Raw genomic sequence first — 13300 nt, forward strand, 5'->3', positions numbered from 1 at the left:
TTATTTTTACACCATGAAGTAATTATTTATTCCTTTCTGCAGTTATCTGTTCATCTCATCTCAGTCACACATCCTCTCGTTGCTTATCGAAATCTAACATGGTTTCCTCCCCTCTCTCCCTCCCCTTTATCCTCTGATCCTCTGTTGCCCCCCGTTTCCTCCCCTCTCCCCATCTCCCTTTCACTCCCCCTTCCACACCTCTCTCCCTCTGTCTTTCTCTCCCAGGTGAGTGATGTGCGGTGCGAGTGGTGTGTGTGTCTAGCGAGAGCGTGAGCCAGCGAGTGAGAGCAGTGTGTGTGTGTGTGGAGAAAGCGAGCGCAGAGAGAGCCCCTTACACGGAGCATGCCTCTGCGTCCTGCAGCCGGCAAACATGAGCCACCCAACTCTCCACAGCAGGACTAGCACACACACACACACTCACACACACCCCCCTACACACACACCAACGGCAGCCAGGGGGCCAGCTCTGACAGCGGCAGCTCACAGGAAGAGGACAGCGGCATTCCTGTTTCTGTCGGTGTTTTCTCTTTCCGTCCCGCTCGGGAGCGGAGCCCCAGTGCAGGAAGAGGCATGGAGGAGCCACAGGGCAACACTCTGGTGATCCGCATTGGAATACCAGACCTGGCACAGACGGTGAGTTACAGCGTCACTCGTACTGTTGGACTGCTACTGTTACTGAGGGAGAGAGCTCCTGGTGCCTCTCTCCCTATACCTTTCTGTCGGATCTCTCGCTCCCTCTATCGCTTTCTCTTTTCCCCCTATCGTCTCTCTCTGCAGCCTTTTTTCTTTCAGTCTTTATCAGTCCTTCCTTCTTTCTCTCTCGCCTTCACTGCCTTTCTCTCTCCGGTATATACACTCTCGCCTACTCTATTTGCTAATTTGCTCTTCGGATTTCTCTCTCTCTTTCTCTCTCTCTCTCTCTCTCTCCCCTGTTCTATCTTTCTCTCTATTCTATTCTATCACGCTCTTTCTCTCTCGCTAATAAATCTCTTCAAATGTCTTCATTAGCTCAGCTGCAGCCGACTTTGACAACTGGGTACTTAGAGACGGAGGGAGGGGGGAAGAGATGGAGGAAAAATGGAGGGCGGGAGAGAGGGAGGGAGAGAAAAGTATAAGGAAACAAGTAAAGGTGGAGAGAAGCGCTGTGAGTGGCATTGTTAATTCAAAGAGCAGAGAGAACGACTAATAAACATACAACTAATACAACTTGAAACTGAGAAGAGTTACATTCTCTCTGAACTGTCAAACGTATATATTTTGTGTGTGTGTGTGTATTTGTATGAGGGTCGGTCATCTGTGTGTGTGCATGCGTGCGTGTGTGTGCATGCATGCGTGCTGTGGAGGTGTTTTTCCTGGGGCTTGGGTATAGGGATGTCCCCTGGGATGAAGCTTGACTGTTCCAGGCTTTGAATGGTATCCTCGGCCCAGTTCCTCCAGGCTCTGGCTCTCTACAGTGGCGGTGCATAGGTAAAATCACTAAGGAAGCCAAGCCAGGAAAAAAGCCATATTACAACCTATGTGTTGTGATAATTGCGTTATTTGCTTTATAACCTGTTAGTTTGCCACCGTGATATAATAAGGCCGAAACAACAAAAAGATAACAGGAACAATAAATTCAGCCACACGATTGTGTCATCACAAAACCAGAGAGCAACATCTGACCGGTGAAGTACACAAAGCAAATACTGCATGTAACAAACAGTTATATGACCTAAAGCATGGTAAAGCAAGTTACTGTTTCAGACATTTTCAGACTACTGAACAACTATTGATCTAGAACCATTGATAGTTACCGCAAGCCGCATAGAAAACAGGAGCTGCTTCCAATATTCCAGCACCATTTCAACTTCAACATTTCAACATCATCAAATCAACTATAGAGCCTATGCTTAGTCTAATACAGTGACATCTTAAAGATACCAAAAAACGATTTAGTCCAATCAACGTTAGTTAAATATCATGTGGCGTTCCATGGTACTGATTTGTGTATGTGTGTGTGCGCGCAAATGCCATGCTCCTGTCTTTCATGTTGCCAAAACTGTCTGACTGTCATACAGTATACACTTTTAGTTTTTGTTGTACTAGACTAGGCTACCTGGATTTCTAGTATGGGCAATTATGAGCGAGCTAGTTAACGTCAGCTTTCTATATTGAATTTCCATCCTTTCAGGCCAGGGTTACAATGTATGAATTTATGGTTGGATCAGAATCACCGTTATAATCATATAAAATCCAAATACCCATCTCCATCCATCACTAATTTAGGAAAGGGACGATTTTAGCTAGCTAGCCACCAGACGACAACGACACTCAACGATGATTGGCTATTCTTTTATAAATTGTTTTATCATTGATGCCAAATGCTCGCTGACTTCTGCTGCTATGGAATTCAATGCTACGGGCGGCAATAATGTCATATTCTTTTTGACCAGACAGAATCAGATACATGGGCTACACATACTGAGACAGAGGGGAGCTGTTTCACTTGATCGGACGCTTTCTCTGTTGAGATAGATTCGGCCACTTGTGAATTGAAGGAAAATTAGGAAACACAGGGATGAAAGATACATTATTTTATGTTTATTTTTTTATTGGTCAAATTTTGGGGGAAGCCTGGCTTTCCTTCGCATCCATGAATAAATGCCACTGGCTCTCTACCTGCCTGCTGCCTGCCTGCTTCCCGTTGTTGGTTGTTGGCTGGCTAAATAACTGCAGAACCACCGTTCAAATCCCTTCAAGCATTTCTCGTACCTCACTATTCAAGGACCCCTTCTCTGAACTACTGTGTGTGTGTGAGTACATGTGTGTGGGATCTTACATGTGTGCATGTGTTAGTGTGCATGTGCGTGCATGCATGTGCGCCTGCGCGTGTGCCTGCGTACACGTGTGTATGTGCCTGCGTACGTGTGTGTGTGCGGCAGAAGGTGGCAGGGGACAAAGCAGATGTCCAGATGATAAGGCTGTGTGTGTTTCAGGCCCATTTTCCATGTCCCCTCTTCTCTCTCTTCTCTCACCAGCCAGACGTACTCAGAGCCTGAGTTGGCAGACTGACATAGAAGGATATATATAGACAGAGAGACCGAGAGAGAAAAGCGAAAGAGAGAGAGAAAAGAGACTGAGAGAAATGAAAGAAATTAAGACTGAGGGATGGGTGGAGGGATTGAGAAAGAGAGAAAAGGATGGAGGGAGAGAAAACATTAAGGACAGGGAATTCCCTTATCGTCATCACTCTCCCCACTGCAGGGCTGTTTGGGGCCTTAGACGTTGGAGAAGGTTGTACTAAAGGTGATTCATGTTTAATGGAATCTATTAGCCTTGTGCTACTTTTAACCCTTTTCAAATCAATCTGCACTGGAATGGTTGGAAAATATGATTTCTGTTTTTTTGAGATGTCCATATAGAGAGTCATGTAATAGGTATCCCATGCCATGGGGATATTTTACACAAGAGTAGTTCTATCCCAGGTGTGATTGTTTAACATGAAATGTTACTCCTATGGCATGTTGTGGCATGTCATGTGTAATAGCATGCTTATTAATGGAAGGTGGTGGCCTGGAACTCTGTTTACCGTAAATAGGGCTGGGAATTGCCAGGGACCTCACGATATTATCACTATACTTAGGTGGCGATAGAATATGTATTACAATTCTAACAATTCTATATGAATTGCAATTTCATACTGTGATTTTATTGCGATTCAATGCTCCAAACATATTGCTCACCATATGTCTGCTTCAGAGGGACAAGATGAAGCCAGAGTTTTGATCAGTCATGGAAATCGAAGTGTTTAAAACTAATTGGCTTCCTATTTAAAAAGAAGATGGAAAACATGCTATGAAGGAAAAATACTGGGGTTTTGGTGCAGGTACAACCTACTACTGTAACGCAAAAGATATATTATCAAAATAGTATCCGATATGTAACTGTTAAAATTTTCACTCCATTACTACTACAGAATATACTGTGTACAGCACTGAAGGCCCAATGGCATTATAACAGTATAGTGTTGTATGAGCCCAAGGCCAAAGTGGCTGTTACCATCTCCCATTCTGGTTGTATGGGCTCCCCATAATCCTAATTTGTTTCTTTATCTTAACCGTTAGGAGATTTAGGAAATGTCTGACCAATGGGTCAAGCTGAATCAGTAGTTCAGCAAAGGCAACAAAGCCTAGTAGTGGAAGCACAATTATGGAAATGGTGTTTCCTGCTCTACAGTAGTTTGCTCAATGGTGTGTCCCTCCCACACACTCACCCATTCACTATGAGGTTGTCTGGTTTTAAAAAGAAGAAATCTAAATAAAGAAAAGCAAAATGGAATCCTTAGTCACTGCCCCTGCAGATGATCTTAGATGAATCATATGAGTTACTAAAGTGTGTGATATGAATTCACTGAGAAAGGAATTGACTCTGAGATGTTTTTCTAAGAATGAATGAGCTAGCTGTCCTGGATAAGGTTCCTTAGCAGAATCCACTAAGGAAAAGGGTGAGGATGCTAGAGTGACTGTTTATATAACAAGGCATTACCTTTTCATTACCACACTGTAATACAACCAGGGCCGTAACTACATGTTTAGCATCTGAAAATATAATAATAAGAGAAATATACACTGATTGTACAAAACATTATCTTTCCATGACATAGACTGACCAGATGAATCCAGGTGAAAGCTATGATCCCTTATTGATGTAACTTGTTTAATCCCCTTCAATCAGTGTAGATGAAGGGGAAGAGACAGGTTAAAGAAGAATCTTTAAGCTTTGACAGAATTGAGACATGGATTGTGTATGTGTGCCATTCAGAGAGTGAATGGGCAAGACAAAATATTTAAGTGTCTTTGAACAGTGTATGATAGTAGGTGCCAGGCACACCGGTTTGAGTGTATAACTCAATATTAGGAAGGTGTTCTTAAACCTCTTAGATATAAAGTCCCCCGTTTTGGAGACCTGCATGGTTGTGGTACCGGTTCCGACCCACATCTTTGCCAACATCTTTGCTTATAAATCGATCAGTGGACACCACAGATCGAAACGTCTTGCATTGAGCAGAAACCCTGATTCTCACAGATATAGGAGTATGTGTTCATCACTCTCTCAAACGGCTAACTCCTCCCTCTCATGGCACAGGCAGAGTAGGCTCACGTAGGCAACTATACTGAACAAAAATAAAAACGTAACATGGGTTGGTCCCATGTTTCCTGAGCTGAAATAAAATGTCCCCAAAATTGTCCATATGCACAAAAAGCTTATTTCTCAAAAATCATGTGCACAAATTTGTTTACATCTCTGTTAGTGAGCATTTCTCTTTTGCCAAGTTAATCCATCCACACATATAAAGAAGCTGATTAAACAGCATGATCATTACACAGGTGCACCTTATGCTGAGGACAATAAAAGGCCACTCTAAAATGTGCACATAACACAATGCCACAGATGTCTCATGTGTTGAGGGAGTGTGCAATTGGCATGATGACTGCAGGAATGTCCACCAGCGCTGTTGCCAGAGAATTTAAAGTTCATTTCTCTACCATAAGATGCCTTCAATGTCATTTTAGAGAATTTGGCAGTACGTCCAACCGGCCTCATTACCAAAGACCACGTGTAACCACGCCAGCCCAGGACCTCCACATCCGGCTTCTTCACCTGTGGGATTGTTTAAGACCAGCCACCCGGACAGCTGATGAAACAGGAGTATTTATGTCTGTTATAAATCCCTTTTGTTGGGGAAAACTCATTCTGATTGGCTATGCCCCTGCCCAGTCATGTGAAATCCATAGACGGGGGGTGGGCCTAATGAATTTATTTCAATTGACTGATTTCTTTACATGAACTGTGACAGAAAAATTGTTGAAATTGTTGCATGTTGCCTTTTATATTTTTTTCTCAGTATATAGAGACACTGATGACAGTGTGTTGCGAGGCAATTTTAAAACCGTTCCCCAACTTCTTACGTGTCTACAGAAATCCCCAAAACAAATATAAATCAACTCTTAGAGAATGAGTGCATAACTGAAACAGTTGCTTAGAAATACAGTCAGGTGGCTAGCTGCCAGCAGAGACTTCTATTGCAGTAATGTCAAAGGACTCTGGCTTGTAGGACTATTACTTAGCCAGCTAGAAGGATGAAGAGGTTAACGTTAAACAGAGCCTACCTCAGCAAGAGCAAAAAATAAGCTAGTAAATTCTCATAATAACTTTGCTTACAGAGTAGGCTACTAAGACAGACAGTGATACAGCGCTCAGTGTCGAGGCTGAGGCAGGCTGCAATGCAAGCAGGAGGAAGCAGAGGAGAGAGAGAGGAAGCATGCAGAGAGAGAGAGAGGTTAGTGGTTCCCAAGCACAGGGTCTACTAAGAAAATTGGTGCTACTCTTATCAAACAATTTAACAAAATACATGTTTCACATGGCCTATCTTCCCTATAGGCCTACATTCAAATGCAATCTAAAAGCAAACAATTCAGTTCTAACAATGTCATACGTTTTCGTTTATATCGGTGGCTGTTCGTCTTATCTTAATCGCCCACTGGAGTTTGTAGTTTACCCATTATCTACTTTTTTATTTACCACTACATTCCTGATATTAATACAGAATCGTAAGAAATATTCAAATAATTCATGTGATAATACGATAATCTGTGTGTTCCAAGTCGTCATTACAACTGACTGAACAGTCGATGATGTTACGTGTGTGAATCATTTCTCATATTTCCCCCCTTTCAGGGGTATAACATTACATTTGTATAGCTAATAGGCTATGTGTTTGTAGATGGACTGAGGTGAATGAACCTACAGCAGCCAAGGTGATAATGGCTGGGGTCATTTTATTTTTTTGTTGTTCTCTAAATAGCATTTTAAAGTGTTTTAACTGTATTGAAATGCAGTAAATGAGCTTTAACTTTCAATAAAAAAAACTTTTTTTTAGACCTCACTAACACTCAAACCCTGATTTCGGCCCTGAATACAACGTTACACTTACAGCACTGTGGCGTTGCTACTGCCCTGGGCCCGGTTTCCCCATAGCGACGGAAATTAGACTTACATGTGCTTTAACAATGTATCTTTCCCACAACAGCCAACGATATAACATGTGTTTCCCAAAACACCATGCAGAGAGAACGGTTGCTAAGTGCCTCGTTGGAGCATGTGTCGATACTGATAGCATTAAAACAAAGGGCGCACTGCTCTCACTGATCAGCATTCTTCATTCAACTCTTTCCTAAATATTATAATTATTTCCCAATACTGACAACGGATCAGCTCCTCGAGAGATATGACCACCTACGGCTGCAAATATCTAGGCAGCTTATTCGAATGCTTATCCAATACAAATGCACTAAATCACAGATTTGGCACATCATTGCGCACGTAAGGCTACACATCATGAAATATGTTGAGACAAACTACAAACAGTAGCCTATAAGTAGCAAAATATAACTGAATTGATTGAACATGAAATGTATTTCTATATGATTGAAATAGGCCTATAGCCTGCTGTTTATATTTTCATGCAGTCATCTCGTTTTTCATTTGAAGTATATTTTTATACGCCGCTTGTTTGTATCAATTACAAAGACATTGTTAACTTTGTATGGGTAGTCCACTTTGTTTTGAAGTTATTGCGGTCACATGACAGACAGATAAACCATGTGATTCTATGTTTAGCGGAGATCTTCTGTGTATAAAGTCTAACAACGTTCTTAGCTGTTCTACCAGTGGTCTGAAGCAGGCGTTAGATTTCGAGCGTTTTCAAGTGCAACGTTAATATCAATGTTTTTGGGAAACCCCTTGAGATTTAAGAAGGTTCTAACGATGAATTTAGCCTTATGATGCTTTTGGGAAATCAGGCCCTGGTGTTGTTGTATACTGCTGGTCAATCTGTTCTAGAAGACACATGAGAGACTGTTTGACTATGTGATAATTATTATGGTTGTGGTATTAAGTCTTATTATTGTTACCATGCAATTTCGGCAATTAGATACCCCTGAACACATTAATCATATAAAGATGTTGTCTTCTCTTGGCATATTATCTTGCTGTAGGTGTTGGATTAGGATATGTATGCTGTGGGCTTGATTCCCATTTGCATTAGCTTCTGAATTTGCTGCAAAGTCCTGGGGATTTTTTGCACTCAATGTAAACTATAGCATTGACTTCAGTCTTAGTTTTTTTTCCATGCTGTTGCCTGTCTAGCTGAAATGATCTGGCCTATTGAAGCTCAGACACTTCATGCTGTGTGGTTAAGTCTGGGAGAGAAAATTAAGACGAGAAAAGAAAGGGATAGAGAAGGAAGGAGAAGCAAAGAATACAGAGAATTCCCAGAGACCTCTGAGATTCTCTGGCTATGAACAAAGCCATACACAAATCAAATCAAATTGTATTTGTCACATGCGCCGAATACAACAGGTGTAAACCATACCGGGAAATGCTTTCTGACAAACCCTTAACTCTATTTCTTGAACTGCATTGTTGGTTAATAAAATATGTACTAAGTAAACTGAATTTAAAAAAAAACCGAATCAATGAAAAAGTAACACAACAAATGTACATAACAATAACGAGGCTATACTGGGGGTACCGGTACCGAGTCAATATGCAGGGTACAGATTAGTCGAGGTAATTTGTAAGGTGACTATGCATAGATAACAAACAGCGAGTAGCAGCAGTCTAAAAACAAAGGGGCGGGGGGGGGGGGTAGAAACTGGGGGGGTAGAAACTGTTAAGGAGTCTTTTGGTCTTAGACTTGGCACTCAGGTACGGCTTGTAGTGCGGTAGCAGAGAGAACAGTCTATGACTTGGTGACTGGAGTCTTTGACAATTTTTTGGGCCTTCCTCAGACACCGCCTAGTACAGGTCCTGGATGTCAGGAAGCTTGGCCCCAGTAAATTACTGGGCCGTACACACTACCCTCTGTAGCGCCTTACGGTCAGATACCGAGCAGTTGCCATACCAGGCGGTGATGCTCTACACAGACACACACACATGCACACACACGCACTCATGAACACACACACGACAAGCCCTAATCTCATAACGCAGTAGTCTAAGTAATACACCAACAACTACACACACTGCCAGATTAGAGGTTTTTACAGATCCACCTGTACCCGGATACCCAGGACCCTAAATAATGTTACGGGTCTGGGTCGGATCTGGTATGATTGTAACGGGTCTCGGGTATGTGTAATTTTAACAGACATGCCTGGAATGACCCGTACAGATCCGAACATGACTGCTGCAGTAGAGAGAGAGAGAGACATTTTATCATTTATGCTGCTGCTCTTGCGTTTCACGAGAGTGGAGCGTGGCACATGTAACTCTGTGTGTGGCTAAAGTTAGGAGATATCCAATCGGTGGAAGATGGAATTAAAATGACGCAATTAAAAGTTAAAGGAGAAGGATAGCTTACTACTTAATATTCTGAATGGAGTTGTTGTTATTTGTAACTGTACGATGAGAAAGCGCATGCACTGCAACATCAATTAGTCTAGCTAGCTAACATTAGCTACGTAGCTTAACTAGCTTCTCCCGGTTTGATGCACTTAAGACAGGTACTACGTATTTGATGGTAAATAACCTAGCTATAGCAGCTATTAGTCTACTATAACGTGAGTCGGCTTGGTTGGTTGCTGTCTCTCCCTCCCTGTTCCCCCTGTCACTCGCTCACAGTACAGACCCTCCCCTGCCTGCTAGAGCGGCAATTATCTCCCTCCTCTCACCCTTTATCAGCTCCAGTTAATAAAGTAGCTTAAAAATGACTTTTCTGCTGCTTCCCTCACTCGGATCGGACTGGTTCTGTATCCAACCAGGTCTATACGAAACGGGTCTAGTCCTCGGGTCCGTTAGGAATGGGGTTTTATATTTACAAAGTAATTTCTGCATATCGGGCCCGGGTGGGAAAGCACCAGGTCCATTTTTGAACGGATCCAACTAAGCCATATAGATGGACATAACACACATGCACGCACACACAGGAGCGAGCACACGTTCTAACAAACACACATATGAAATTAGGTAGCCAACATACTAATTATGGTACAGTACATGCAGATTAAACACACCCTGCTGTGTGTGAGGGAAGAAGAGAAAGATTACAGGCATGTTGTAAGGACTGTTTCACAGATGGAGGTTGGCAACGTGAGCAAGTGTGTGACGTCATCTGTATAATGAGCAAGCATTTGTTCCGGTTGCAATGTGGGTATCCTCTTCTGGCTCAAACGTCTGTTCTTTCTTTCCATTTTCCTGCACCATGCATCACTTTGTCTGGTGCTCTGTCTAGCCCTCTCCTTTGAAGGCTGCTCATGTAGCGTTCACCTACACACAAACACACACACACACTGAGCTATGCTAGGTCATCGCTCCCTCTCTGGACAACAGTTGGCAATTGAGCATAGGGAGGGAGAAAGGGAGAGATGGATGGAGGTGTAGTTTGGAGGGAGACAGAGAGAGGGAGATGAGGAAACGCAGAAGAGAGTTGGGAGGGAGATGGAAGCTCTGTCTCGTGCCACAAGCTGCTGTGAATGAAGCTAAAAATAGTAACAGGGGACGTGAGGTACCTACTAAAGAGGAGACACACACCACCAGGAGATTTCTGAGTGTGTGTGTGTCTGTGACAGATTTAACTTCAGTCAAACTGTCTGGGTCAGAAGGATATGCACTGTAACATCAGGACCGAAATGGACTGAAACTGTTGATACTGAAACAGCAGCGTTACTTTTAGAAGGTGATGATACTGGCACTCTCACACCGGCAACACTATGGGTTTGGAGTATAACTGAAATAGTTTAAAGTGTTTGACCTGAAATGGTTTGCATCATCTCTCAGTCAGTAATTAAACTCTACTGTGTTATAGATGGGACTAGGAAAAAAAGTACTGTAAGTCTCTCAGGATAAGAGCGTTTGCTAAATGACCTAAATGTCAAATGAAAAATGTAGAGAGCTCAAGGCAATTACACCTTCTGATCAGTCCATGATCTGCACTACACCACTAGAGCTAAACAGCACAGGCATGTTTATGTGCAGTGCATGATGCTAGGATATATCTGCAATAGAATGGTACCTCTCTCCCAGTCTTCTCCCTTTATGCTGCCCTCCCCTTGTCCCCCTCTGCCCCCCTCCCCTCACCCCAAGTTTCACAATATGTGGCAGTTTGTAACAGAGTTCTCTCCCCGTTTCTCTGCGTGTTGTGGGTGACTCCCTAAGGCTGTAGAAGCTCTTCTGACTGATGTAATATTGTTCTTCCCTCTATTGGCTTGAAACCTCAACTTACTGCTTTAATACGCTACCCTCTTACTGTATCTGCTACTTATTGGAGTGGAGAGAGCAGGAGACTGAGAATCAGACTGGTGACTAAGACTTTCTCCAAAAGAGTGTGTGTGTGCATGCTTGTGCGTGTGTTTGATTCCCTGATGAATGACATTAACAGTAGGTCTATTTGGCGTGTGCTGTCTCGCCTGTCAGTGATTGGAGAAGAGAGGCGGTTTGAAGGACAGAGGATAGGGGTGTGTGTGTGTGTCTGGGTGAGTGCATGTGTGTGTGTGTGAGTGGGGATTGGTTAGAGTGAGAGAGTTTAATGGCTATTTGAAGGCTATATAGCGAGATCATGTCCTTCAAATCTGACAGTGTGTGTATTTGTGTTTGACTCTGAGTGTGAGTGGGTTGGGGCGATAATGACATCACTTGTAACTTCCATGTTTCCTTAACTTCTGGCCTGTTTTGGAGCAGAGATTGCTTTATTACTGTGTGTCAATCTCTTTGTGTGTGTGTGTGTGTGTGTGTGTGTGTGTGTGTGTGTGTGTGTGTGTGTGTGTGTGTGTGTGTGTGTGTGTGTGTGTGTGTGTGTGTGTGTGTGTGTGTGTGTGTGTGTGTGTGTGTGTGTGTAAATTGGGCTGTCCACGGTTGTTTATACAGTTATACAGTACTAGTCAAAAAAAGTTTGGACACACCTACTCATTCCTGTGTTTTTCTTTATTTGGACTATTTTCTACATTGTAGAATAAGAGTGAAGACATCAAAACTATGAAATAATGAAATTACCACATGGAATCATGTAGTAACCAAAAAAGTGTTAAACAAATTAAAATATATTTTATATTTGAGATTCTTCAAAGTAGCCAGCCTTTGCCTTGATGACAGCTTTGCACACTCTTGGAATTCTCTCAACCAGCTTCACCTGGAAGGATTTTCCAACAGTCTTGAAGGAGTTCCCAAATATGCTGAGCACTTGTTGGCTGTTTTTCCTTCCCTCTGCGGTCCAACTCATCCCAAAACCATCTGTCACCTGCATTCCAGGTTACCACCTCATGAAGCTGGTTGAGAGAATGCCAAGAGTTTGCAAAGCTGTCATCAAGACAAAGAGGGTCTACTTTGAAGAATATGAAATATATTTTGATTTGTTTAACACTTTTTTGGTTACTACTGTCGTGACTTGACTTTAACATGAATTCGAAGACTGCTACTTATCTAATTAACTAACTATGTTTAATTTTTACCTGATTAAATTAATCACATAACAATTAACTCATTAGGATCTGGGGCACCACGAGAGCGGTTATTTGAAGAGTTACCATCTTCCGAATTAAACTCTAAAAAGTCTTTACCTATCACGTCTATAAACAGTCAACTTTCAATCATAACCTCGTATCTTATCATCATTCTGAACAGTCCTCCTTGCATCTGCAAAAACCTAATTTAGAGGAATGACAACAACATGGCTGCTTTTTAACCTGTTTAATCTAGGGGGCAGTATTGAGAATTTTGGAAAAAAATATGTGCCCATTTTTAACTGCCTCCTACACCAACTCAGAAGCTAGAATATGCATATTATTGTTCAGGTTTGGATAGAAAACACTCTGAATTTTCTAAAACAGTTTGAATGGTGTCTGTAAGTATAACAAAACTCATATTGCAGGCAAAAACCTGTGAAAAATAGATTTAAAAAAATTTGAATTTTGTGACTGTACTATTTAGTGTCATTGTTTTATAGATACCATAGTGAGAAAGGATTCAGTTCGCAACTCCTAAGGCTTCCACTAGATGTCAACGATCTTTATAAAGTTGTTTGACGCATCTGTGATGAATACAGACCGAATTAGAATGCTTACAAGTTGACACGTCATCACTTCATTTTTTGCGCCTGCGCATAAATCTGAGAAGAGTGTCTTTGTCATAATCGTTTATTCTAGACACTTGATAGGTTGTGTGAAAATATTACTGATGTTTACTGATGTTTCACGTTAAAAATGGACCAAAAGATTAATGCTAAACAACGTTTGACATGTTTGAACAAACGTAAATAGATTATTTA

At 42.0% G+C, this 13300-nt stretch overlaps 1 protein-coding gene across 1 annotated transcript in view; it reads left to right on the forward strand.

The window, feature by feature from the left end:
• The first annotated feature begins 358 nt into the window (after nucleotides 1–358).
• The window catches only part of LOC115152086 (SH3 and multiple ankyrin repeat domains protein 3-like), a 168863-nt gene continuing 155921 nt past the window's right edge, over nucleotides 359–13300 (forward strand). Inside the window, exon 1 of the mRNA XM_029696595.1 lies at nucleotides 359–633. Coding sequence (XP_029552455.1) covers nucleotides 571–633 — 63 coding nt within the window. The 5' untranslated portion in view covers nucleotides 359–570. The remainder of the gene's footprint in view (nucleotides 634–13300) is intronic.

The sequence above is a fragment of the Salmo trutta genome, chromosome 17 (assembly GCF_901001165.1).
Source record: "Salmo trutta chromosome 17, fSalTru1.1, whole genome shotgun sequence".
NCBI classification, from domain to species: Eukaryota; Metazoa; Chordata; class Actinopteri; order Salmoniformes; family Salmonidae; genus Salmo; species Salmo trutta.